At 38.7% G+C, this 27,550-nt stretch overlaps 1 protein-coding gene and 1 long non-coding RNA gene across 2 annotated transcripts; one reads left to right on the top strand and one right to left on the bottom strand.

The window, feature by feature from the left end:
• On the bottom strand, window positions 1-1,225 carry LOC117090448. The gene is made up of 2 exons (XR_004440012.1): window positions 1,158-1,225; window positions 1-112 (listed from the first exon to the last, which is right to left on the bottom strand). It is a non-coding gene; the product is annotated as an uncharacterized LOC117090448 (long non-coding RNA).
• Window positions 723-24,766, top strand: STRAP (serine/threonine kinase receptor associated protein). Its single transcript, XM_033222756.1, has 10 exons — window positions 723-1,718; window positions 2,439-2,574; window positions 9,476-9,557; window positions 10,139-10,211; window positions 13,501-13,597; window positions 15,150-15,287; window positions 17,643-17,779; window positions 19,951-20,100; window positions 21,000-21,065; window positions 23,230-24,766. Exons 1-10 carry the CDS (start codon window positions 1,607-1,609, stop codon window positions 23,289-23,291), a joined length of 1,053 nt encoding a protein of 350 aa, XP_033078647.1. The 5' UTR covers window positions 723-1,606; the 3' UTR covers window positions 23,292-24,766.
• The last annotated feature ends 2,784 nt before the right edge of the window (window positions 24,767-27,550 follow it).

Below are 27,550 nucleotides of genomic sequence, written 5' to 3'. Positions count from 1 at the left end.
TATATAGTAAGTGCTTTACTGTAAGAGAATGAACGAGAGTACTAAGGAAAAAGAATGGAGACATATTTCAAGTTCTCACGTTGTTTGACGCAAATCTTGTAGACGGTGTTTGCTGCAAAAAGATGAAGAAAACATTCACAGACATTTATGTTGATTACATATTTATTGGTATGTGCCAAGACGTTTTGATCTTGGGGATGAAGTAGTAAACACAAAAATCTCTGTTGTATTGGGCTTACATTCTAGCAATAAAGAAACAACTTGCCCAGAGAAAAGGCCTCTCCTGGTTAGTACACAGTATGAACAATTAACAGCTCTGGTTGTCTCACAGAGCCACACTGGGCTGCCTGCTGCAGACAATATCAGAGTTTGTTTATATTTAAATATTCTTTTAATTTGTCCATGTATGTAATTTGCAAATTATCATTCATAGGTATACATATCAAAAGATGTGTAAAAGTTTTTTATAGAATTCAGCATTCATTCGCTTAAAAAATGAGTGCAGGCTCACTTTATTGATGAGAGTATTTAATCAAAAATATTGGGGATCTACAACTCTAGAGTTCTCCAAAGTCCACCAAGGAAAAAGTAATTTGAATATAATCGCATTTAAAACTATATAGCATCCACGCCTAAAACATTAGCAACATAGGAAAACTTACACAGCAGAAGAGATGGCTGGGGAATTTTGTTTTGTTTTTGTTTTTTTGTTTTAAGACAGGGTCTCGCTCTGTCCTCCAGGCTGGAGTGCAGTGGCGCGACCACCGCTTACTGTGGCCTCGACTTCTCGGGCTCCAGTATCCTCCCACCTCAGCCTTCCAAATAGGTGGGACCGCAGGCACCACCACGCCAAGCCCGTATATGGTTTTTAAGTAAGACAAATTGCAAAAAACTTTGCTAGACAGTGTTCGCAGGTTTGGGCCGTCACTGGGAATGGCTCGTGTCAGTCTAGATATCCAGAGGCCGAACACAGTCCTCAGTAGGGCTGCTCGGCGGGTACACTGCTGCCGCTGGCCCTTGGGCTTAGGGGAGTGGGAACGGCTTTCAACTCGGCCGCGGACCGGGAAGGCGTTCTGACCCGCTAGAGCTCGGGGCGAGGGACCCCATCCCGGTGCCTACAGCGCCTCCCTTAGCCGCCGTGGGCCAGCGTTAGTTACCTCAGGGAACTTGACTGGCGCCTGCGTCCTTCTGCACTTCTCGCTCTTTCTTCAAGTCACTTATGCCCAGCGAGCCCGCCCTCCCGCCAATCGTCATTTCCGGCGAGTGCTCTGCGTCATTTACGTCGTCACTTCCTGCCGATACCGGTGTGGACGGTGTGAATCGTGGCTGGGCCGGTTCTCTGCTTCTCCCCATCCCCTACTTTCCTCCCTCCCTCCCTCTCCCTCCCTCGTCGACTGTTGCTTGCTGGTAGCAGACTCCCTGACCCCTCCCTCACCCCTTCCTAACCTCGGTGCCACCGGATTGCCCTTCTTTTCCTGTTGCCCAGCCCAGCCCTAGTGTCGGGGGAGGGGGGGTGCCTGGAGGAGCCCGAGGCGTTGCAGCAGAAGAGAGAAAAGACAACGACGACCCTCAATTCGCCAGTCCTGTCGCTGAGTTCGCCGCCGCCATGGCAATGAGACAGACGCCGCTCACCTGCTCTGGCCACACGCGGCCAGTGGTTGATTTGGCCTTCAGTGGCGTCACGCCTTATGGGTATTTCTTAATCAGCGCTTGCAAAGGTGAGCAAGGCCTCAATCCTGGTCCCCGACGGCTGGGACTGGGCTGAAAGGGATTGGGACCCGCACTCTCCAGTGCTGAGCGGTGGTGTGGTGAGCGGGGAGGGGGCGATATTAACATCTGAGATGAGGGCCAACACTGGTCCGGTGGAGAAAGGAGTGTGTTAGGGAATCCGCAGCTGGAGCCGAGAGGCCTCCGGACGCTTATGTAGAAACTATTACCCCCAACTAAGACCTCTCTCCTTATTTTATTTTTATTGCTATTTTTGGAGGAGCTGGACAGCACTTGCCTAGACTCTCGGGACAACACTGTAAATAGCTTTCAAGGATTTGGGGAAAGGAGAAATTAGGCCAGGCCGTGCAATACCTTACAAAGACGTTCGCTCTTGTCTCACTGGGTATTCCTTTGTGGTATTAGCCTCATTTTTCAAATGGAAAACAGATTTAGGCTAAAATATTTGTCCAAAATAAGACTAAAATCTAGGTTGTTTCGACGCAGATCAGTATTCCCAGCAAATTACAGATGCTTTTCAGGGAAAATGATCTGTTCAGCTCTTCAGTTAATTATTACTGGACATTCCGTAGTGACTTCAATCGGTGGTGGTAAATAGCTGAAACAATTTTTCCACTTCGTCATTGAACATCATTGTATATTTACATTTGAATCTTAGACTTTAAGTAATCCGAATTTATAAATTACATGTTTTAAAAAATATTTTCTAGATGGTAAACCTATGCTACGCCAGGGAGATACAGGAGACTGGATTGGAACATTTTTGGGTCATAAAGGTGCTGTTTGGGGTGCAACACTGAATAAGGATGCCACCAAAGCAGCTACAGCAGCTGCAGATTTCACAGCGTAAGTGTAGCCAAGATGGCTAACTTTGGTGTTCTCTGTAGATTGTGTCCTGAAATAATCAAAAACTTCAGTCTCAGATATTCATAAAATTCTGACTCGCTGGCTGCCATATAGAACGCATGATGTTTGATCTCACCAAAATTCCATCCTGGTCCATCGTGGTCCTGTGTGCTTCTTTTGTCTTCAGTGGTTCCCAAAATTTTCAGAGGCCTAAATGACTTATTCCTTATATTTTGATTGAGACTCAGGAATCTGCATTAACAAACGCTCCAGATAATGAATGTTGATCTCCTTTACGAATGCTGCTCTGTGTGTACTCCTTAGTGATATCCTACAGTGATGGCCCTAGGTTTTTATTTCAATCCCAGTTTTTGTTAACTGGCTGTAGGCATCACTAAAACTCACTGTGTCAAAAACAAACAAAAAGACAAAACAACAACAAAGCAAAACTCAACTGCTCTTCATTTCCTAAGTTTTTAAAGGTTAAAATCTAAAGCATTCTTGATTTTCCCTTACATCGAGATTATCACCATCTTTTTTGATTGTGCCAGCAGGATGTCTCCTGACTACAGTGTTCCTCCATGTAGTAACTGCCACTGCCTTAGTTCAGGATCATTTTTAACTTTCAGTAGTTTCTTTTCCTCCTATTCATATTCCATATTGCTGCCAGTTGTCTTCCTAAAAATATATTTGATCATGTCACTTCTCTACCTAATGATCTTCCTGTCTTCCCTTTGCCATTTTAGTAGTTCATGACCTTTGATATACATTAGAATATCTGGAGAGCTTTTCAAATATTCAAATGGTATGTGTCACAGAAATTTGGATTTTTAAAACTTTTTTTTTTTTTTACTTTTTTACTCTCTCTCTCTATGCATATATATATTTATACTTTTTACTACATTGAAAAATTTTTAAATACTTTTTAGTATATAGACAGTATCTAGCTATGTTGCCCAGGCTGTCTTAAACTGTTGGCCTCCATGCCTCAGCCTCTCAAAGAGCTGGGGTTACGGGGGTGAACTATTGTCCCTGGTACAGAAATTCGGGTTTGATTGGTCTTTGGGGATGGAGTACTGATCATACTGATCATTGGCGTTTTTTTATTTTTCTTTCTTCCTTTTCTTTCCTGATGTGCAGTCATGGAATTGCTGACCTAAAGGACACATTTCAATTGTTGGCCCTTTACAGTTGGCTTCATCCTAGTTCATCAACAGCATCCTCTGCCATTGCACACCATAAACCTACAATCTAATTATACTCATCTTATTGTTGTCAGAATATACTTTACCTGTTCTGACTTTTGGCTGTTAATTATGTTATTAAACTGACCTGCAGTGGCCCTCGTTGCCTTTTTGGGAATATATCATATTTTAAAAATCTTGTTATCTCCAGTTCAATTAGGAATTTGACACTTCCTTGTTTAAATTGATGAAGGCAATATCAAGAGCTATTGTGCATACACAAATTTATTAGATTTAAGAGGCTAGAGAGCACAAGTGGTGCTGATTTTTTTTTTTTTTTTTTTTTTAAAGACAGAGTCTTGCTCTGTTGCCCAGGCTAGAGTGCAGTGGCACAATTTCGGCTCACTGCAACCTCCACCTCTGAGGTTCAAGTGATTCTCCCACCTCAGCTTCCTGAGAGGCTGGGACTACAGGTGCGCGCCACCATGCCCGGCTAATTTTTGTGTTTTTAGTAGAGATGGGGTTTTGCCATATTGGCCAGGCTGGTCTCGATCTCCTGACTTCAAGTGATCTTGGCCTCCCAGAGTGCTGGGATTACAGGTGTGAGCCACTGTGGCTGGCCTTTGATTTTTTTTTTTTTTTTTTTTTAAACAACCTCACACTAAGGAGCAATTGTAAATGTGCTGCCTCCTTCATTTTAAGTAAATTAAACATACCAATTTTAGAATGAAAAAATGAAGGCTGATTGATTGTGGTGGCAGATACGTGACTGTATGCTCTTGTTTGTTGAAACAGCGTTGTCTTTATGCCTTCTTAACATTTCAAGTCTCAATGTCTGTGTTTACAACTGGTATTAAGAGCATGAAGACTGGAGCCAGATGACCTGTATTTGAATTGGTGGCCTCATACACTTCATTATTTTTTTTCTGTGGTGGTACCTACCTCATAGATTGGTTTTGAATATTAAATTAGTTAATATGTTTCAAATACTTAGACTATTGCCTGAAGTCCATTACATCTATGAAAGTGTTGCATATGTAAAGTAACGATGATAGCTACCATGTAAACTATTACCCACACTTGATCAAAGTCACATATTATTTTGAAACTAATATGGCTAAAGCCTTGAAACCATTTGGCCTCATGTAAGGAAGGTTGAATGGATTTAAATGTCAAGAAGGAAGATTTTTGTGATTTTTTTTCCCCCCTCAGTTAAGGCTTTAGGTGCAGTGTTAGAATGGAAAATAGTAACAAGCATTGGCACTAGGTGGGCTTGCATCATGTGCAAACTATGTTGTGTATTTCCAGTTTGATCATCATAGGATTATTATTATTATTTTTTTGAATCAGAGTCTTAGGTGCCTAGGCTAGAATGCAGTGGCATGATCATAGCTCACTGCAGCCTCTACCTCCCAGTCTCAAGCAGTTCTCCAACCTCAGCTTCCTGAGTAGTGACCACAGGCGTGTACTACCGTGGTTGGCTAATCTTTGTGTTTTTTGTAGAGACGGGCTTCTCCATGTTGTCCAGGTTGGTCTTGAACTCTTGGGCTCAAGCGATCTGCCCACCATAGCAGGATGTTTCTTAAACGTCAGTTTTTGTGTCTGTAAAATGGGACTAAGACCCATGAGATTATTGGAGGAACAGAGAGCTCTTTCTCTACCATATATCCCTGAAGTCCAGTATGATCTCTGTCACATAGTAGGTGCTCAATAAATGCTACTTGAGATTTATCCCTCATTTCTTCTATGTTTTGTCTATGGGGTGTAGGATTGTGTTTTCCTGTGTGTGTGTGTGTGTGTGTGTGTGTGTATGTGTGTATGTGTGTATTCTCTCCAAGAAGTTACTCCCCACAGCCTACCCGATTAGTCGTAGTTGCTATAAAGCATTTTTAGAAACATCTTTTTTTCCCTCCATTCTTATGTTTCTTGGAAAACTCATTTCTGGTGTGGTCATCTAGAAGTGGATTTTGGTCCTGTTTCCAGTGGAGAAATTTGGCAGAATAGGTCTGTGGACTAGTGTAGAATGTTATCTTGGAGTAATTTGGGCAGTTGAGTTCAGTGTTGAATACAGTGTCCCTAAAACACCATCCTCTTTGTATCTGTTTGGGAAGAGTGCCAAAGTAAAGACAATTCTGTGCTATGCTCCCGAGAATGCTTAAGTAGATCTGGGATTGGGCCCAGGAATTTATAGGTAATCAAAATGTATCACTCTTTCTTTCTTGTAAAGCAAATAGAAATACCTAATTTTAGTTTTAATAAGGTTCTTGATAAATCAAAAATGGTATTATCTCCTAGATGAGTTGGTCAACATGTTCCGGTATTTAGGCAGTTTTTAAAAAAATCTTAAACTGGCCTGTTTTGTTGAAGGTTTAAGGAAGTTAAGCATCTCCTATTATGAGACTTATGGTAAGTTCATTCTGAGGATATGAAAAGTATCAGGCAGCATTATTATTTGCAAGAAAATGGGGTATAAGAGGTATCAGTAGTTGAAGGAGATGACAAGTACTTCATGGGATGTGAAGAAAATAAATGTTGGAGGGTTAGCTGCTGAAAGGATATGGTTAATAGCGCTTTACTGTCTTGATTTGAGCCCTGTGGCCAACTAATATATGCCAGTTTCTTGCCTGGAGATTGAATAATACCTTAGGAAACATTTAGATTAGATCCATTTTAGGGCTCTTACTGTGAATATTGGAAATCTGCCAGAGTTAGTACATGCCATGTCAGAAAGTGTCATGCGTCTATTTTAGTACTGTTTCTAAATAGGAGGAAAAACTACAGACACATTACCTCTCTGGTTAATATTCCTGCTTTGGTCCCTCCAACTCTTTCCTCACCTTTGAATAGACACAGTCTAAGCAGAATCTTAAGATTTTAGAGCTGGCATGTTGGCATTAGCCTGTAGCTACTTAGGAGGCTGGGGTGGAAAGATCTTGAGGCCAGGAGTTCAAATATAGCTTGGACTATATACCAAGACCCTGTCTCAAAAAGAAAAAAGAGAGGTTTTAAGTTTATGGGAGATTATTTAATATACCTGAAATTAGCATATCAAAGGACATTGCCCAGATTTCTTTTGAGACTTGTGAATAACTAGAATAGTCATTTTAGATACATTTGTTGTTTTCTTCACTTTTGATGCCTTCTGTCATTCTCATACTTGTGAACTCTTATCACAACCATGAAATGCATTTCCCTGTGAGTAAGGATATATGTAAACCAAAAACAAAGCAAATTTAAGCACAGTAATAAGTATAAGTGGAGTTCTGTAGGAGAACAGAAAGGAATGGTTAATTATTGGAGTCGAGGATAAATAGGTTTAAAGAAAAGATAGCATTTGAAATGAGCCCTAAGGGTGAGTAGAACTTGAATAGCTAAGAATGTAAAATACAGACTTAAGAGAATAATATGAACAAGAACATAGGAGCCTGGAAGAAAATACATAAGTTATTTGAGGAATGGTTTGTAATCTAATGTGGCTAGATTCAGAGAAACAATACAAAATGAGGTTGGGAAAGTAGACTGAGGCCAGAGAGTTACACTGGAATGAGAGAGAGAGAGGAGTAGGTTTCCTGGGCAAAGAGAAATGAATACTAGGGAGTTTAGTAGCAAGACTACTTATAGTTGACATTATGTCTTTTTTTTAAATTTTTTTATTTTATTTTATTTTATTTTATTTTTTTGAGACGGAGTCTTGCTCTGTCGCCCAGGCTGGAGTACAGTGGCCGGATCTCAGCTCACTGCAAGCTCCGCCTCCCGGGTTCACGCCATTCTCCTGCCTCAGCCTCCCGAGTAGCTGGGACTACAGGCGCCCGCCACCTCGCCCGGCTAGTTTTTTGTATTTTTTAGTAGAGACGGGGTTTCACCGTGTTAGCCAGGATGGTCTCGATCTCCTGACCTCGTGATCCGCCCGTCTCGGCCTCCCAAAGTGCTGGGATTACAGGCTTGAGCCACCGCGCCCGGCCGACATTATGTCTTTCAGAACATATTCAGCCACTCGTAGGACACACATTATTAAATATTGCAAGCTTTGGTAGTGTATCATAAGCATTCCTATTAGATGGTCTTTCATATTTATTAACCACATTGCAGATGCTATTTGTTTTTTTTTTTTTGTGAAGGAGTCTGGCTCTGTCGCCCAGGCTGGAGTGCGGTGGCCGGATCTCAGCTCACTGCAAGCTCCGCCTTCCAGGTTCACGCCATTCTCCTGCCTCCGCCTCCCAAGTAGCTGGGACTACAGGAGGCGCCCGCCTCGTCGCCCGACTAGTTTTTTGTATTCTTTGGTAGAGACGGGGTTTCACCGTATTAGCCAGGATGGTCTCGATTTCCTGACCTTGTGATCCGCCCGTCTCGGCCTCCCAAAGTGCTGGGATTACAGGCTTGAGCCACCGCGCCCGGCCTGCAGATGCTATTAATGTTTATCTAGAATAGCCTTCCCTTGTTTTTCCCCTGATATATTTCTCTTTGCTTCGTCTGATGACTAGCTCTGTTACATAGATTTTCTGGACAATATCTAAGTGCTTTTTTTCTGAGTTTTTATAGCCATATATATGTCTTTTAATTATATTTCTTAAATGTGTAATTTAATGCATGTTTTTCTCCTCAGCTAAAGCTCTACTAGGGCAGGAACCTACTGTGGGGTATTTTTTGTCTCCCATTTGTGCCTTAGCACTAAGTATAGAATGATATATATTTAAAATATTTTATTATGTATTTATTGGATAAACAAAAGAAAAGATATATCTTGCTTTTCTCTCATTTTTTTCCCTCTACCGTTTTATTGCCCACTGTGTTCCCAAAAATAAGTATCAGTTGCATTAAAATGGAAATCTCTATGGAACATAGCTTCTTCACTCTTAGCAATTCATTTCCCTGTCTGCAAAGTTTTCTTGTTTATTTTTCACTGACCTGTTCTGATCTAAAATCAACTTTTTTCCCCCTTCCTTAAGTTTTTTTATTTCGGGGAACCCTTTTAGATTAATTTTGTAAAGTATTGTTCAACTATTACCCGCTTGGAATATACACACATATATATGTATGTATACCTACAACTTGTATTTTGGGGTGGGGTAGTACAGAAAAAACAATGTAAAGATTAAAATTCTCAATGTTAGCATTATATAATCAAAGGCTGATGGGGAAGTTAACTATACTAGAGTTTGAAAATTTAAGTCAGCTTTGAAGAAGTGATGAAGTGGACATTGTCTCTCCACTATCTTAATTTAAAATTTTATTTAACCTGTATTAAGGCTTTTCATTCCCGTGTAAAATTTTTAAGGATTTCTGTTTTTTTGTTGTTGTTGTTGTTGTTGTGCATCTGAGTGGAGAATAGAGAAAAAATTGGCATGGTGAAACTAAAAATTGGTTAAAATGTATGACTGTCTTGCTAAAGGGATATTATGGCTATTAACTAAAATAAAAGTAAGTAGGATGAGTTGGTTCATGAATCTTACTTAAATTGTTCATATCTTTTCCACTGTCAATGAAAATTAGATTGGTTATAAAGTTTTTACAAAGAAATTTCTTTTCCCTTAAGCTTATTTAAATATTTTATCAAATGAAGTCTGTGAGGGATATTAGAGATAAAGGAGATTTATAATACATTTATGTAACATTTCACATATCTAACTTATTTGCTACTCATCAATATTATAATTGTATTTATCCTTTTAATTTATTGAGTAATATTTATCCTACTAATTTTTCCTTTTTTACTTTAGCAAAGTGTGGGATGCTGTCTCAGGAGATGAATTGATGACCCTGGCTCATAAACACATTGTCAAGACTGTGGATTTCACGCAGGTATTAGAAAATTGAATTTATTTTAGCAAGTTAAGTTGCTATTATATAGTATGACAATGCTTTTATATTTGATTGGTGTGTATATTTGATTGATATATTTTGTGTGGAATATTGGTTATGTCTTCGTTCATATTTAATTTGATTGTATATTAAGCTCTATGAATTTGTTTCATGGTTAATCCTGTCAAGCTTTTAAGATACCGTGGAACAAGTACCAGTCCTTCAACAAGCAAAAAACATCTGAAAAGCTCAAGTAACCTTTCTCACCTACTAACAGAAGTGAGAAGATAAATTTGAGATAATCAGAAAAGGGCCTCTCGCAAGGGAGAGGAGTAGGATCAGGGGAGAATAGGAGAGTTCATATATATGTAGCGTAATGTAATGCTTTTGAACTGGAAAGCGCACAAGGCTTGGTAGTTATGAGAGGGCAGCTGTTCCACAGTATCTTCTCAGAAGTAATTGGTTATGTCTTGCATCTCTTTGTGATGTCTGTGAGCTAGATTTTGATTTTATTTGGTGTTGAAGTTTGAAAGAGAAATAACGATTAAAATGGTTAACCTATTCACATTTTGTGTTTTCAGGATAGTAATTATTTGTTAACCGGGGGACAGGATAAACTGTTACGCATATATGACTTGAACAAACCCGAAGCTGGTAAGCATAATTTAAACAGCAGCTTGTAGTTTTATTTTTTTTTTAAATTTAAATAACTGATTAAAGGATTTCATGCTCAGTACTCAAATTTGGAAAATAAAGATAGTCATGACCGGGCACGGTGGCACACGCCTGTAATCCCAGCACTTTGGGAGGCTGAGGCAGGTGGATCACTTGAGTTCAGGAGTTTGAGACCAGCCTGGCCAACTTGGCAAAACCCCCGTCTCTACTAAAAATACAAAAATTAGCCAGGTGTGGTGGCGGGTGCTTGTAATCCCAGCTACTCAGGAGGCTGAGGCAGGAGAATTGCTTGAACCTGGGAGGTGGAGGTTGCAATGAGCCGAGATCACGCCACTGCACTCCAGCCTGGGCAACAAGAGTGAAATGCCGTCTCAAAAAAAAAAAAAATTAGTCACAGAGAAGAAAATTAAAACATAATTCAACCGTTTTCGGTTTATAAGCTTTTGGTCTTTTTTATCCTGCAGTTTAAAAAAAAAACAGTTTATTTGCCACGTTGCTATTGTATAACCTCCCAAATTGAAAATTTATTATGGCAAAAAATTTTATCGTTATATTACGTTTTAAAACAGTGTAGAACAGTGTTACTATTTTTTGGTAAGAAAGAGTGGTTATTTATAGAAGGTGGTGACGGTGAGAATTCTCAGTTGTGTGCACATATTGCTTAGATTTTTGAACCATGTTAAATACATTAGCTATTTGAAAGAATTTTTAAAAATCTGCAATTACAGGTTTTTCATGTCACTAAATAATCTGTGAACTCTTTGTAATAATGACTTTCTGGTTTTCCATCCTATGGATAGATCATAAGTGAATTAACTAGTCTCCTGTTTTGGCCTGTTTGAGCTATTTACAAATTTTAAATGTTAAAAGCAGTATTATGCTAAACATCCTTATAGTTGCAGATATTTTCACAATGATTTCCTTAAGATAACTAAGCAAAGTAGAATTGGTGGGACAAAGAGAAGTAGAATTGTTGGAAGTTGCCCGGGCGCAGTGGCTCACGCCTGTAATCCCAGCATTTTGGGAGGCCAAGGTGAGCGGATCACCTGAGGTCAGGAGTTCGATACCAGCCTGGCCAACATGGTAAAACCCCATCTCTACTAAAAGTACAAAAAATTAGCTGGGCATGGGCATGGTGGTGGGCGCCTGTAATTCCCAGGTACTCAGGAGGGTGAGGTAGGAGAATCGCTTGAACCTGGGAGGTAGCGGTTGCAGTGAGCCAAGATTGTGCCATTGCATTCCAGCCTGGGGGACAAGAGCGAAACTCCTTCTCAAAAAGAAAAAAAAAAAAAAAAGAATTGTTGGAAGCCATTGATAGATAGTACCAAAGTGTCTTCCAACAAAGTATAGGTATATATATGTATCTATACCCAACATGTCCTAGTGAACACTGATAACTAACTTTGTCAATTTAAGAAAATAATTCTGTTGTATTAATGTGAAAATTCATGAGATTAAAATGCTGTTGAATAACATTTTAACGTATTTCCTTTTTTATGAAATAATTGCCTGTCTACTCTTTGTCCATTTATCTGTTGTGTTATTCATGTTTTTCTTACTGGTTTTTGAAGGTTCTTTATAGAATTCCAATTCATCATTTGCTTTTAAATTTTGTTAAGGCGGTTTTATGGTATATACTTTTTAACATTTTGGTGGTGAAATCCTTTATGCATTCTCTCATTTTACAGAAGTTATAGGTGTCTTCCCCACTGTACATACTTACTTTATTTTATAATACTTTAATCATTGTCCTTACCATATATATATACTTAGCTACCAAAACATGACAAACATAATTTTGTTTTATTATATGTTTGGTATCTTTCAAATTTTATTATGTGGGCATTTATGTAGTCATAAATCTATAACATTGAAAAGAATAATAAGAGTCAGAACCACATTGGAAATTAAGCAGTTGTTCTCTTGAGATACCTTCCATTTCTGAGGGCTTTTAAAAATATTTTTCGTTTTAGTGTTAGGGTAGTTTGTTATGAAAACATTTTTGAGATGAGGAAACAAAGCCCATTTACAGATTTTTTTATTCTCCGTTGCATGTAGGGTTTTTTTTCTGCTTTCTTTTTTGATAAATTTATGCCAAAGCATAGGAGAGGACTCTGACCTCACTTAATCTATCAACTCATTCAGCAAAGCAAGGTAGTTCAGAGATTGGGTCAAAGCAAGGTAGTTCAGGGATTGGGTCAAAGCAAGGTAGTTCAGGGATTGAGTCAAAGCAAGGTAGTTCAGGGATTGGGTCAAAGCAAGGTAGTCCAGGGATTGAGTCAAAGCAAGGTAGTCCAGGGATTGAGTCAAAGCAAGGTAGTTCAGGGATTGGGTCAAAGCAAGGTAGTCCAGGGATTGAGTCAAAGCAAGGTAGTTCAGGGATTGGGTGGACATTTTTCATACTATGCCTTTCCCAAAGCTGTTTTATGAAAGTTGCTCTTTCTTGCTGTGCTGGCAGGAGAAATGATAGCAACTTACTGAGGTTTTACTGTGTATCAGGTATCTGTTAAGCACTATTCTCATTTGTAACCATTGTTATCTCATTTTACAGATAAGGAAATAAAGTTAAAAACTTAAGTAACATGCCCAAAGGTGAAAATACTGTTGAATGGCATTGCCTCCAGTGTCTGCTTTTGCCCCTAGAGAAAGCATGAGGGTTTTTTGAAGTCCTTTGAAAGGATGATCTCCTACAGATTTAAGCTCCCTTCCTTTTTTTTTTTTTTTGTTTTTTTTTTTAATGTTTTCCTCACAGTGTAGAAACATTCTTGGGAATTGCTGTCCCACTTTCTGTTTCCCTTTTTCCTTCTAACTCTTATTTCCTATTAGTTACTATCAATAGCTGCTTGGATGAAGGTCCCAGAGTTAGCCATAGTACTAGAATCAGTTTCAACTATCTTGTTCCTGGGTCCATGTTCTTATTAAATTATGCCACATTAATTATTATTTTATTTCATGGCGATACAGTAATGCTTTTGAATATTATCAGTTGTGCAGAAATTTAGCCTAGAGGGAGAGAGTTGTGCATTCACTCAGCTACATATAGCAAGCATGGTAGTTCCTTGGGTCCCTGTCATGCAGGTAAATTTATGTTCCAGTATAGAAAAACTAACTGTATTCTATATAAACATCAGGTTTGAATTGGGCTGGGCTTTGAAAGGTTACATTCTAATTTAAAATGTGTGTTTTTAAAAATACATAATTGTTCCAGTATTGTTCAGTTAAAAAAATCATGTATTAACAAATGTACTTTTACTTGTTTTATCTTAAGAACCTAAGGAAATTAGTGGTCACACTTCTGGTATAAAAAAAGCTCTATGGTGCAGTGAGGATAAACAGATTCTTTCTGCTGATGACAAAACTGTTCGGTAAGTACTTTTTCTTTAATAATGTACAATTTGAGGCCGGGCATAGTGGCTCACGTCTGTAATCCCAGCACTTTGGGAGGCGAGGTGGATGGATCATTTGAGGTCAGGAGTACTAGACAAGCCTGGCCAACATGGCGAAACACTGTCTCTATGAAAATTACAAAACTTAGCCAGGTGCGCTGGCGCACACCTATAATCCCAGCTACTCGGGAGGCTGAGGCAGGAGAATCACTTGAACCTGGGAGCCAGAGGTTGCTGTGAGTCGAGATCGCGCCATTGCACACTAGCCTGGGTGACACAGCTAGACTGTCTCAAAAACAAAAAACAAACTTAGAATTTGAAAAATATTTTACCTTAGAGCTTATATTTTAAATACATTTAATATTATGTGTGAAAAATGTTCTGAACATTAAAATTTAAGTTGCACCCAGGTCACATTTATCTGGAGCTATTTACTATTACATGTCGAGTATCCCTAACCTGAAAATCTGAAATTTGAAATGCTCTGAAATCTGAGACTTTGAGTGCTGACTTGATGCTTAAAGGAAATGCTTATTAGAGCATTTTGAATTTCCTATTTTCAGGTTAGGGATTCTCAATCGGTAAGTGTCTGATGCAAATATTCCAAAATCCGAAAGAGTTGAAATCCAGCTTCGGCCGGGCGCGGTGGCTCAAGCCTGTAATCCCAGCACTTTGGGAGGCCGAGACGGGTGGATCACGAGGTCAGGAGATCGAGACCATCCTGGCTAACACGGTGAAACCCCGTCTCTACTAAAAAAATACAAAAAATTAGCCGGGCGAGATGGCGGGCGCCTGTAGTCCCAGCTACTCGGGAGGCTGAGGCGAGAGAATGGCGTAAACCCGGGAGGCGGAGCTTGCAGTGAGCTGAGATCCGGCCACTGCACTCCAGCCTGGGCGACAGAGCGAGACTCCGTCTCAACAACAACAACAACAACAACAACAACAACAACAACAAAAAAAAAAAGAAATCCAGCTTCTTTCTGGTCACAAGTATTTTCGATAAGGGATGCTCACCTTGTATATACAGAGCGCAAAATTCAGAAGAACATTAAATCCTGATACCTTATAAGCAGGTGTTCTTAACCTGGGTCTGTGGGCAGGTTAAAGGGAGGGTCTATGAAGCCTCTGAAATTCTATACAAAAATCTTGTGTGCTGACACCTGATGTATATTTCTTTGGAAAGATGTGTAGCTATTGCTAGATTCACAAAAACAGAGTGTAAGAACCAGTATTTATAGCAGTGCTGAAATTGACTAGATTAGAACTTGTCTTATGTAGTTTTGCCAAATTGGGAAGTATATGTAGGTATTAAAGTTGATTTTACTTACAAGCTGTTGTCATGCATAATTTGACATTGTATATAGAAACCCAGAATTTCTTTTTATCATCTGTAATTTGTGACTTGGAATGAATGTTGTTTTTCTGTAATTGTGATTGTTCTTTCTTTGGCTAATCTGCAGATGTAATTAGAATTTATAAGCTTTTTTCTGACATGAGTAAACATCATCATATTTTTATCTTTATTTTGCAGACTTTGGGATCATGCTACCATGACAGAAGTGAAATCTCTAAATTTTAATATGTCTGTTAGTAGTATGGAATATATTCCTGAGGGAGAGATTTTGGTTATAACTTATGGACGATCGATTGCTTTTCATAGTGCAGTAAGGTATGTCCAAGAAATACTTTCATTTTCTGTTTTAGGTAACAAAAGACAATTTGGCTACTTAAAAATGGAAAGGTATTTACTTTTTTTAAAAGTAAAGAGGCCAGGAATGGTGGCTCATGCCTATAATTGCAGCACTTTTGGAGGCTGAGGTGGGAGGATGGCTTGAGACCAGCCTGGACAACACAGTGAGACTCCCATCTCTACAAAAAATAAAATTAACTGGTCGTGGTGGCACATGTCTATAGTCCAGCTGCTTGGGAGGCTGAGGTGAGAGAGTTGCTGGAGCCTGGGAGGTTGAGGCTGCATTGTGCTGTGATCCTGACCCCGCACTCCAGTCTGGGTGACAGAGCAAAACATCCTCTGAAAAAAAAAAAAAAAAAAAAAAGAAAAAAACTGCTGGATTGGTAATGTAATTTATGTTTTTTTACTATATAAAACCATTGTGGGCTGGGCGTGGTGGCTTACGTCTGTTATCCCAGCACCTTGGGAGGCTGAGGTGGGCAGATCACTTGAGGTCAGGGGTTTGAGACTAGCCTGGCCAACATGGTGAAACCCCGTCTCTAAAATAAATATACAAAAAGAAGAAAAATTAGCTTTTCTGTAGTCCCAGCTACTTGGGAGGCTGAGGCAGGAGAATTGCTTAAGCACAGGAGGTGGAGGTTGTAGTGAGCCGAGGTCGCACCACTGCATTCTAGCCTGGGTAATAGAGCGAGAGTCTGTCTCAAACAAAAAACAGTGTGATCTTGATTCTACTATTTATTTTCACCTTAAAATTTTAGAGAAGGAATAATCTTATTTCTATTCTTATGTGCAGACTTAATGATTTTTTTAAACAGATGTGAATTTTGCGACTTTAAATGTAGTAAATACTCTTGTAGAAAGACGAATATTTAACATAATTGAAAAAAATGTACCCACAATATTATAACCATAGGTGCAAGAGTGCTAATGGTAGTTATATTTTCTGCTAGTCCATTTCTCTATGTTATATATGTGGGTGTACAGTATTTGTGGTTTTTTCTTTAATTATTAGGACTATAATGAGTATCATTTTGATTTATTTAAAAATAGCCATTTGAAAACATTTTTACTTGATACACTATATTGCATTATAGATTGTACTAAATTATGGGTTAGTTTCCCTATTTTAGCATCATGGTGAATGATCTGGTACATTTCTGAGTGTTTCTTTACAGTAGATAGGATCCTGTAAGTAGAATTGTCAGTTCAAAGGGTAGAAAAGAGTTTAAAATTCTTAGTTATACATGACACTTAATTGATTTCCATAAAGATTATACCGCATTACACTTTGATTGATGTTTGACCAGTGTGTTAACCTTGTGTCTAAAGGGCTACTTGCAGAGTCAAACTTCACTAAACTGGGAGAAAGAAAAGGCAGTAAAATTGGAGGAGAGCAGTTAAGACTGTCAAGGAGTTTATACACATACAGTAAACTGATAATAGTAGAATACTATTTCCTGGAGCTATCAGTTAGTATATTAATGCTCTTCACTCACTCCTGCAGTTAGGCAAATCCCATGTTGATGGCAGAAATTTTCTGACCCATTGAATGTTCTAGCATTAGAGCTAGCAAGTTGCTATGTAGTGATCCTGCATAAGTCATGACTAACTTTAATTATCATGCTTTAAAGTATATGATGATGGGAAGTATTTAGGAGCTGGGATATATCATTTTGTATTGAAGGCCTTTTATGATTTTTAGGGTTAAACTGAAAAAGCTAATGTCCAAACTGTAATTAATTTTCAGATGAAGCTGTTATTATGCATTGATTTTTATTATATAACTACAGCCCCAAATTTTTTTAGTCTTTTACTGCCTTATAGTAATAACTGTTTTTAGCAGTTTATATTTTATGATATTGAAAGTTTATCTTACTGAGGAGCTTAAACTCTCAGCAATTAATAATATAAAAATAATCCTTTATATTAATTACCTACTGTGAAAACTTTTTCTATTTACAAAGATAATATGTGCTTGTAGAAAATTGAAACAATACAGGTGAAATTTATTTAAGAGCAAAAATCCCAACGTATTATTCATACTGTTTTAATTAGCGAACACACGCATTTCCGGGAAGACATCCATTGCATAAACTGGGTATCCCTCCATCAAAATGTCTTTGTATTGCTGAGATGAACTCCATTTGGGCATAGTACCCGTTTGATTTTTTTTTTTTTTTTTTTTGCTAACAGCTTTTTTACATCAGTGTTTATGTTTGAGTAAATGAATATTTAATTGTTCCTTGGGTTTCAGAATTTAAGAACAGTTCAAATGTAACTCGTTATTTATACAATATTCAAGATTTATAAATACTACTTAAATTTTTTTTTCAGTTTGGACCCAATTAAATCCTTTGAAGCTCCTGCAACCATCAATTCTGCATCTCTTCATCCTGAGAAAGAATTTCTTGTTGCAGGTGGTGAAGATTTTAAACTTTATAAGTATGATTATAATAGTGGAGAGGAATTAGGTGAGTTGTCCCCTTACAGTGATGTGGTTACCTTTATCATATGTTAAGTCCCAGTAATTAACACCTCATTTATATAACATGTTGAAAGCAAATTTTTCAGCTAACTTAAGCTTGGTGCGTACAAGTGAAAAAGTAAAGGAGTTTTAACCATTTGGGTTAGATTTTTTTTTTAGATCTGTAAACAAAGTATGCAGAAATTTGACCTTTTAACCGAAGTACATCATTATCCTAATGTATTACTGTATAGTGAGTTTTAGGCTTTATTGGCTGGGAGGAAGGGGGGAATCTTATGTCAAAGTCATATGTTAAACAGATGAAAGGGGATCCATTCTTTCTGAAGTATGTTGTGGGTGTGTAACCCCATCTACTTGGCCCATCTTCCTTTTTGCCAACTTAGGAATCCCTGAGATTCCTTAAAGAACAGTGTGTGGGGGAAAACCAGTATAGCATATTACAGGGACACCTTTAGGAATCTGAATTGGAGAGTTATTTTTATCGACTTTTAATTTATTCTATTTTGGAGTTTGAGTTTTGCTTTCATTTTCATGATAACAGTCCTTAGTAAGGGGAAGGTGAAGGCATGCGGATTAATTTGAAGTTAACGTATATTTATCTGATGGACCAGGTATTTCACATAGTTACGTGTGGGTCTCAGTATCTACTTTTAGCCTTCCCAAATAGTTTTTGCTTTTAGTTCAAAAATATATTTAGTTTTTATAAATACATATTTTTATCTATAAGCTGTCTCTTCTGGTTCTTGTCTGTTTCTAGCTGCCCTGCCTTACCAATCAAAGAACAAAGCTTGCTAGATTACACCCAAAGAACAAAAGACAATTTTACAGTTTTATTTCTTGGGGAACATTGATGCGTCTGGGTTGCACAAATGGAACCTTGGTGATGGACCATGCAGAATCTATTTTAATTGCTTATGGTTCAGCTTTTATTACTTGAATACAAGTGACATAAATAAGATATTCTTTTCTGTTACTTTTATTTAGTGCCGGTTTTCAAAGTTTTAGGATGTTTTTGGTTTCATATTTTATTCTTTTTCAAGATGAGATAACTGAATTATTTGCCTAAGATCTGAAGTCACAGTGAATACCAGACCTGCCCAGCCTTTCTCTTTCCAAAACTTTGTGTTCTTTGTACTCTTACAACTTTTCTATTCTCTGGTTGGACACAGATGGGAGACAGAATAGGTACATTGGTCTAGTAAAGGACTTTGAGAACTAGTAAGGTGATGAGGCATTAGAAAGTAGATGAGAAAGGTTCATACATAAAGGCACTACTTGAATATAACAATGTGCCTAATCTGTACATTTTCTTGTTTGGTTCCATAGATTAACATATTTATGGATCATTGTTAATCCTATATCTCAACCTTTCTGTGTGACAGAATAATTAGTGGACTATAGGAAATTAAGAGGCAAAGTGTGTAAAAGAGCTCCACCTGGTGGCTCTCTGTAGTCATAATAAAAATTGGTTCCCTGAGAAATAGGCAGTGAGGTGTTTTTGTTTTGTTTTGTTTTGTTTTTGAGATGGAGTCTTGCTGTCACCCAGGCTGGAGTGCAGTGGCGTGATCTCGGCTCACTGGAAGCTCCACCTCCTGGGTTCACACCACTCTCCTGCCTCAGCCTCCCGAGTAGCTGGGACTACAGGCGCCCGCCACCATGCCCGGCTAGTTTTTTGTATTTTCGGTAGAGATGGGGTTTCACCGTGTTAGCCAGGATGGTCTCGATCTCCTCACCTTGTGATCTGCCCGCCTGGGCCTTCCAAAGTGCTGGGATTACAGGTGTGAGCCACCGCGCCCGGCCGCAGTGAGTTTTAAGATGTGGAAATTGGAGGTTGAACTGATAAGACTTTAAATCTACTTTCTATAGAATTAATGGGGTTTTCATTTACCTCTTTTTCTCCATCCTTAATGAAACATGAAGCCTCATTTGCTTTTTTAGAGGGACAATCCAAAACTAGAATGTGTGCTAGATTTGGAAAGGAGTAATCTTACAGAGAAAGGGTCAATGATATACCACTTTTGTGATGATAAATTACGTACAGTTTTTAATGTTTGCCTTAAGAATTTTTCATTTCCCCAGTAACACAGTATTTTTTTTTCAGCATATCAATATTTAACCTAATAGTTAAAATTATCTAATAGCCCTCTTCTTTTTCAGAATCCTACAAGGGACACTTCGGTCCTATTCACTGTGTAAGATTTAGTCCTGATGGAGAACTCTATGCCAGTGGTTCAGAAGATGGAACATTGAGACTATGGCAAACTGTGGTAGGAAAAACATATGGCCTTTGGAAATGTGTGCTTCCTGGTAAGAATTTTTATTCAGAGTTGTAAAATTTTTTAAATGCATGATTTTGTGTCATTTTTCATCATTAATTTTATTTCAGGGTTTTTGTCTTCTATAAGTTTTAAATTATATATTATGGTTTAAGCAGAGAGAAGCCCAGGATTATAAATTGGCCAGAGAAAGGGTCATGTTCCTTTGTTTGTTTAAATTTTTTTTTTTTGTATGGCTGGGTATGGTGGCTCATGCCTGTAATCCCAGCACTTTTGGAGGCTGAGGCGGGCGGATCATGAGGTCAGGAGTTCAAGACCAGCCTGGCCAACATGGTGAAACCCCATCCCTACTAAAAATACAAAAATTAGCTGGGTGTGGTGGCACATGCCTGTAATCCCAGCTACTCAGGAGGCTGAGGCACGAGAATCACATGAACTCAGGAGGCATGCATTGAGCTGAGATCACGCCACTGCACTCCAGCCTGGGTGACAGAGTGAGACTCGGTCTCAAAAAAAATAAAATAAATTTTGTTGTACAATCTAGTCTGTTCCTAAATTTTTATACTAGCACATTTTGTGACTGGAATATATCTAATTCAAAATTTGCTGGAAGGCAATATGAAGAATTTGCAAGTAAATATCTAATCTCTGAATAGTATTACTCACTGATCCACACCAATAAAGGTAGACATGTTCTTAATAAAAAATACCTAGTTACTAATCCCTAAGTAGTTGCAGTGTGAACCTAAAAGTAATTTCGAAGAAAGACATACTATTTTAGAATCACAATTATTTAAAAATGAGTTGTTTTTATTATATTTTGTAGCCGTTTCTTGGAATAGTCTTATCTTGCTCTTCTTGCTTTTTGAACACTAGAAATTACTTGTAATAGTGTAATTCATATAATCATCATTGCTTTTCTTTTTACAGAAGAAGATAGTGGTGAGCTGGCAAAGCCAAAGATTGGTTTTCCAGAGACAACAGAAGAGGAGATAGGTAAATGCTAAGGACTTTTGTAAGAGTCCTAGGGGATTTAAAATTGAACTGTAACAGAAGTTTTACTCATTGGCAGAAGAAATTTATTAAATATGAACATATTTAAATAATGGAAACTTTATTTGTGCATGTATATATACATTTATAAGCTAAATATTTAAATACCTACTGTATAGTAGTAATAGGTGCAGAAATGTAGTATGGACACAAACGATGTGGTTACTCTTTCAGAGCTTGGAGTCTAACTTAGGAGACATGCCAAAACAAACAAATTATTGTAAGGGGGATTTAAAAAAGCTTCGTTGAGAAGTGACTTTTTTTTTTTTTTTGAGACGGAGTCTCGCTCTGTCACCCGGGCTGGAGTGCGGTGGCGCGATCTCCACTCACTGCAAGCTCCGCCTCCCGGGTTCACGCCATTCTCCTGCCTCAGCCTCCTGTGTAGCTGGGACTACAGGCACCCGCCACCGCGCCCAGCTAATTTTTGTATTTTTAGTAGAGACAGGGTTTCACCGTATTAGTCAGGATGGTCTCGATCTCCTGACCTCGTGATCCGCCCGTCTCGGCCTCCCAAAGTGCTGGGATTACAGGCGTGAGCCACCGCGCCCGGCCGAGAAGTGACATTTAAACTGGGACCTAAGGATGAGCAGAAGTGGTTTAGATGAGGTCATGAGAGGGGGTATTGGTAGGGACAGGATGGAAAAGTTCATAGCAGGAAAACTATGTTAACTAAAAGTTCAGAACCAAAGAGGAGCATAGCATATGAGGAACTAAAAGAACTTCTCCCTATCTCCAGGTTAAACAGCAAAGGCAGAGTGAAGCTGGAGAAGCTAGATCATTTGAGGGCCTCATTTGCTGTATTAGGACTTGGAGAATTTTATACTAAGAGCAATGAGAAACCTTTGAATTTTAAGAAGAGGAATTTAAAAGATTGCCTTGGGAGGTCGAGACCAGCCTGGCCAACATGGTGAAACCCTGTCTTTCCTAAAAATACAAAAACTAGCCTGTCATGGTGGCGGATACCTATAATTCTAGCTATTTAGGAGGCTGAAGCAGGAGAATAGCTTGAACCCAGGAGGTGGAAGTTGCAGCGAGCCGAGATTGCACCACTGCACTCCAGCCTGGGTAACAGACAGAGACTGTCTCAAAAAAAAAAAAAAAGTTGCCTTGGCTGTGGCATGTACAGAGGATTGGACTGGGAACAAGAGTGAACATAGACCAGTTAGGGGGCATTGTAGTCTAGATGAGTGATCCTGTAGGTTTTGTTTTGTTTTGAGATGGAGTCTCGCTCTGTCACCCAGGCTGGAGTACAGTGGCACGATCTCAGCTCACTGCAGCCTCCGCCTCTGGTTTCAAGTGATTCTCCTGCTTAAGCCTCCTGAGTAGTTGGAATTACAGGTGCACTACCACGCCTGGCTAATTTTTGTATTTTTAGTGGAGATGGAGTTTCACCATGTTGGTCTTGAACTCCTGACCTCATGATCTGCCTACCTTGGCCTCCCAAAGTGCTGGGATTACAGGCATGAACCACTGTGCCCAGCCTATCATATATTTTTTAATAAGGGTATTGCAATGAGAACAGAAAAGGGTAGATGCAGTTGAGAGTCTTTTAGACTTGTTAGAATTGTGAGATTGATGAGTGGGGGTATCATAAGGAAGAATTCAGATTGCTGCCATGAGGAACTGGGTGTGATGATTTTGGGGGAGATTGGGAAGGTGTTTACCCAGTTAGAGTTTTCCTTAAATTTTTTATTGTTAAGCACCTGCTTGCTGAAACTTAATGTTGATGGTTAATGTTTTGCTTTAAATAGCACTAAATATTAGGATTTGAATCACTAAAAGAGAGGGCCAGATCCTTCAAAGACATGACTTTAAATCAGGGTTTATTAGATAGTTGGAGTCTTTGAAAATTTAGGCCAGAAAGGGACCCTTGGAGGTTGAGTTATGGTGTAAGAGAATCTAGTGGATAAAACACATGAACTCTTTCTTTGCCTTTTCAATGACATGAGTCTAGTTGTTAGTGGCATGTGCAGTTGTTCTCTTCTTCCCCTTACCAGAGTATGCTTTACAAACTTTTTTTATTCCTTCATTACATGGAAATGTAGATTTGCTTCTTTCTTTTATTAAGTTGACTAATGCGACTTTTTTTTTTTTTTTTAACTTATAGAAGAAATTGCTTCAGAGAATTCAGATTGCATCTATCCTTCAGCTCCTGATGTTAAGGCCTGAGCATCAATCATATGCCACAGTTCGTATACAACTGACTAAAATGAGCAAGCAGAGAAAAGCATCAGCCTTCCAGAGTTACTCTCTGCTTAAGGCAGAAACAGCAGTAAATAATGAGGAAAATGAATTATCTCCAGTGCTGGAACAACTAACTTGGTGTTACCTGTGAGAACTCAGGAGTGTCAGATAAAGGGAGGTGGAGTTATCCTCTTATAGTACAGTGGCCTGTTATCTTTTTAATGAATATATACAAGCCAACATCCAATTTCTATTATTACAATTAGGGTTCTTGTAGCTGTTTATGTTATTATGGAGAAGAAAAATATATTGGCTTATTTTTCTGATCTTTTTCCTTAAAGCAGAATGCCTTTTTTTTTTTTTTTTTTTTTGCTTCAGTTGTAAAGAAGAGGGAGTACATGATAAAGTAACTGGTTTGATTTCTCTTTCATTGTACACTGCTTCTGAACATCTAATTGTTTTTAGTTGTCTAAATAAAATGCCTCTAAAACAAAACAATGTTTGGCTTTTTTGGGGGAAAAACTACTAATTTGAGTTTTATAAGTGGAAATAGCCAGAAAGTTTTTCTGTATCATAACCATAGCAAAAGATAAACTGATTAATCTGTAGTAAACATTATTTTATAATATTGAGATTCAGTTACTTGTACTGAATCTTTGAAATTCTTAGTCCTTTACTGGCGTTTCATTTACCCTCCTCTATTCCCAGATTGGATAGAAGTGCTTGACATGCCTTTTTAAATGATTATTTAAAGAATGCATGCTAGTTATAGGAAAAAAAATCAACTGAAATTTTAGCTGTAAGCTGAAAGATCACTTAAAATCCTGCCACTCATCAAAAACCTATTAAAATCGAATGACCGTTAATACTTGTTAGGGCATCTCTGTATGTATATACAGAGAGATAGAATGGATTTTATAAAAATGGGATTACTATAGACCTGCAGTGGTTTAAGAAGTATGGAATTTTACCTCATTCTTTGAATTAAATTTGGGTGGCATTCAGAAAGCCCTTTTAAAACCTTCTAATTGGATCAACTGAGTTTAGACTTGTAATTTATTTTTTAAAATATAGAGGGCATATTAAATGAGTAAGTTGGAAATACTTGAGATGAATAAATAACATCTTTGCCAACTTCCTTTTTCTCCTGATCAGTCTTGTGAGTGACCCTTGATAACTGTTCTTAAAAGCAATATGAGTCGACCAAAGAATAAGATTAATTTTTGAGGATTTGTGATAACCAGAAGAAAGCACTGTAGGCTGTGACAGCCTGTGATGGCCAAGAGAAATATAGGGGAGCCAACTGGTGATCCACATAGGCTTTCATAGAGTGGTAGTATTTTTGTGTCAGCTTATTACATGCCTGAACCTCTGGATTGCAGCAGTGTTGTCATTGTACCAGCAGTTGCTCAGAATCTAATCAGAGTCTGATTTACCCTCAATAAAGTTTTGTGTCATCAGATTGGAATCATGAAGTTGCTTGTTATTTATGAACCAAGGGAATTTCTACTTAGGTTTCATAAAAGTCTAATGACCCTGTACAGGGCCAGTCCTTTGTGTATTGGTTTCCTGCTGCTGCTATAACAAGTGACCACAAGTGTGTACCTTAAGACAACACAAATTTATTATCTTACAGTTTGGGAGATCAGAAGTCCACAATAGGTCTTGCTGGGCTTAAATTAACGTGTCAGCAGAGCTGCAAGCTTTCTAGAGGCTCTACAGGACAATTTGTTCCCTTGCCTTTTCTAGCTTCTAGAAGTCAGCTGCATTCCCTGCCTCATGGTTCCTTCCTCTTTACGTCCAGCAGTGTCTGTTTTTTAATCTCTTACTCTGAATGTGACTCTGCATCTCCTGCTTCCTCTTCTTTTACTTAGAAAGAAGTTTGTAATTATATCAGGCCCGCCTGAATAATTCAGGATAATCTTCCCAATTCAAGATCTTCAATTTAATTACGTCTGCAAAGTCCCTTTTGCCATATAGAATGACATATTCACAAGTTCTGGGGATTGGGAAGTGAACATCTTTGTGAGGGCCATTAGTCATTAGTCTGCTTACCACACTTTGTAATGGTAGAATCCTACAGTAGAATTTAACAAAACTTTTAAGTTCATGTTTCTAGAGCAGTGGTCACTTTTCTGTTCTCCTCTTTCTAAACCTCCAGAAGCATTCAATAATCATCCACTTGCTTGTTTTTGATTTTTTTTTTTTTTTTGGCTTCTATGAAACTATGCTCCTGGGTTTTTTTTTTTTTTTTTTTGAGATGGAGGTTCGCTCTGTCACCCAGGCTGGAGTGCAGTGGTGCAATCTCAGCTTACTGCAACCTCTGCCTCCCAGGTTCAAGCGATTCTCCTGCCTCAGCCTCCTGTAGCTGGGACTACAGGCAGCGCCACCACACCTAGCTAATTTTTGTATTTTTAGTAGAGACGGGTTTCGCCATGTTGGCCAGGATGATCCGCATCTCCTGACCTCGTGATCCATCCGCCTCAGCCTCCCAAATTGCTGGGATTACAGGTGTGAGCCACCGCACCTGACCAGGTCTTTTTATACCTTACTGACTCCTGTATTTGCCAGTTCCTCCTTTTCTTTCTTGACTTCAGATCTGGGCTGTACTTTCTAGCTCTGTTCTGTAAAGAAAAATATCATCTGCTGTTAGGACATTCAGGATCTTCTGATACGTTCTAAATTGTGTATCTGGGCTGCCTCTTTGAGCACCAGAGTTTGACAGCATAGTTGAGTGCTCCATCTTAACCTTTCGTGAGACTCTTGAGACTTAACCTGTCGTAAGTCTTGATTTTTTTAATCAAACCTGTTTCTCCCTCAACCTTTCCCCATTCCACTAACTGGTACTAACTTATACTTACTTGTTCAAACTAAAAGACATGGAAATCCTTGACTCTGTTCTCTCTCATCCTCATGTCTATATGCAAGTTCTGTGGGCATTTCTGAAGCTGTGCTTTGTCTCCTCTCCATTGTTACCACCTTAGGCAGACTACCTTTCTCAGTTCCTTCGTAACTGCTCCCTCTTGCCCCTCCTCATTCGTCTGGCTCTTGTCCCATCCATACTGCACACAGTAGGAAAGGTAATTGCTTTAGGATTTGAAGAGACTAGGTGATTTCCTTGTTAAGATCTGTAATGGCTTCCCATTATATCAAATTCTTACTATGAGTTGGCTCTTGAGACCTTTTGTGACTTTTTCATACTTCCCTTGCTTACCCTGCTCTAGCCACAGTGGCCTCATTTCTGTCTCAAGTGTCTTTCACTTGATATTTCTGCTACTTGGTTCACTCTTACCTAATGTTTGCTTGACTGATCCTTTCTTTGCATTCAGTCCTCAGGCTGGTCTGTATTCCATCTCTTGTCACTTCTTACTTAGTCCTATTTTATTCATACTTGTCAACACTATTTGAAATTATGTTGCATGTTTTTCTGCTTCATTGATAGTCTCCCTTTCCCTGGAAAGGTGACTGGTATGTTGTGAGTGCTCAATAGTTGTCGAAACAAGTCCCTCACCAAATCTTTTTAATCTCTCCCAGTAATCATGTCAGACCAGGAAGACCGTTTTCCAGTTATCTCATGTGCAGCAGGTCATCCTCCACTGAAGAGTGAGACATGGCAGGAACCTATTCAAAGCTCTTGCCTCTCCAGTGAACCCGTGTACAGCTTCAGCCAGTGTGAGACTCAAGTTACCCAGGAAGAATCCAGCTTTCACTTGCCTTCTCATCCCATTCATCCTCTGGAGTCTCCTCTCTAGGTCCTAATTTCCAGTAGGTCATGCTATTCCAAGTTCCCTCGTAACATTAGTAATTTACCTTTTTATGACTCAATCAATTCTCTATTTTAGTGTCATCCAGAGGTTTCTTCCAGGAAACCAGGATTGAGTGTGGTCATTCAATTCTCCAGAATATTTTTCATGTCAGTAAAGTTCAACACATTCTTTTTAATGTCTACAAAATAGCATAGTAAAGATGCACCATAATTTATAACAAATTTACAGATTACATTTTTTAGTAGTTACTCAAATTCCATGAAAGTATTTAGCTGCCTTTTCTTTGAGACCAAAGTTGGGGAAAAATGGATGCAATTTTTCAGAAGGTAGCAACAACAAAATGAGGCATTGAAAAAGCAGACCAATGGAAAATAGTTCTCAACTAGCTACCTTGCTTATGCTTTACACCCAGGGGATTAACAACTTAAAAAGTGGTTCCTGTTGGGTTACTGTATGTTACTGTGCATGTCTGTCTGT

The sequence above is a fragment of the Trachypithecus francoisi genome, unplaced genomic scaffold (genome assembly GCF_009764315.1).
Source record: "Trachypithecus francoisi isolate TF-2019V2 unplaced genomic scaffold, Tfra_2.0 Lachesis_group11, whole genome shotgun sequence".
Lineage (NCBI taxonomy): Eukaryota > Metazoa > Chordata > Mammalia > Primates > Cercopithecidae > Trachypithecus > Trachypithecus francoisi.
Note: the sequence above shows the minus strand (reverse complement) of the source record. Positions and strands in the feature narration are given on the sequence as shown.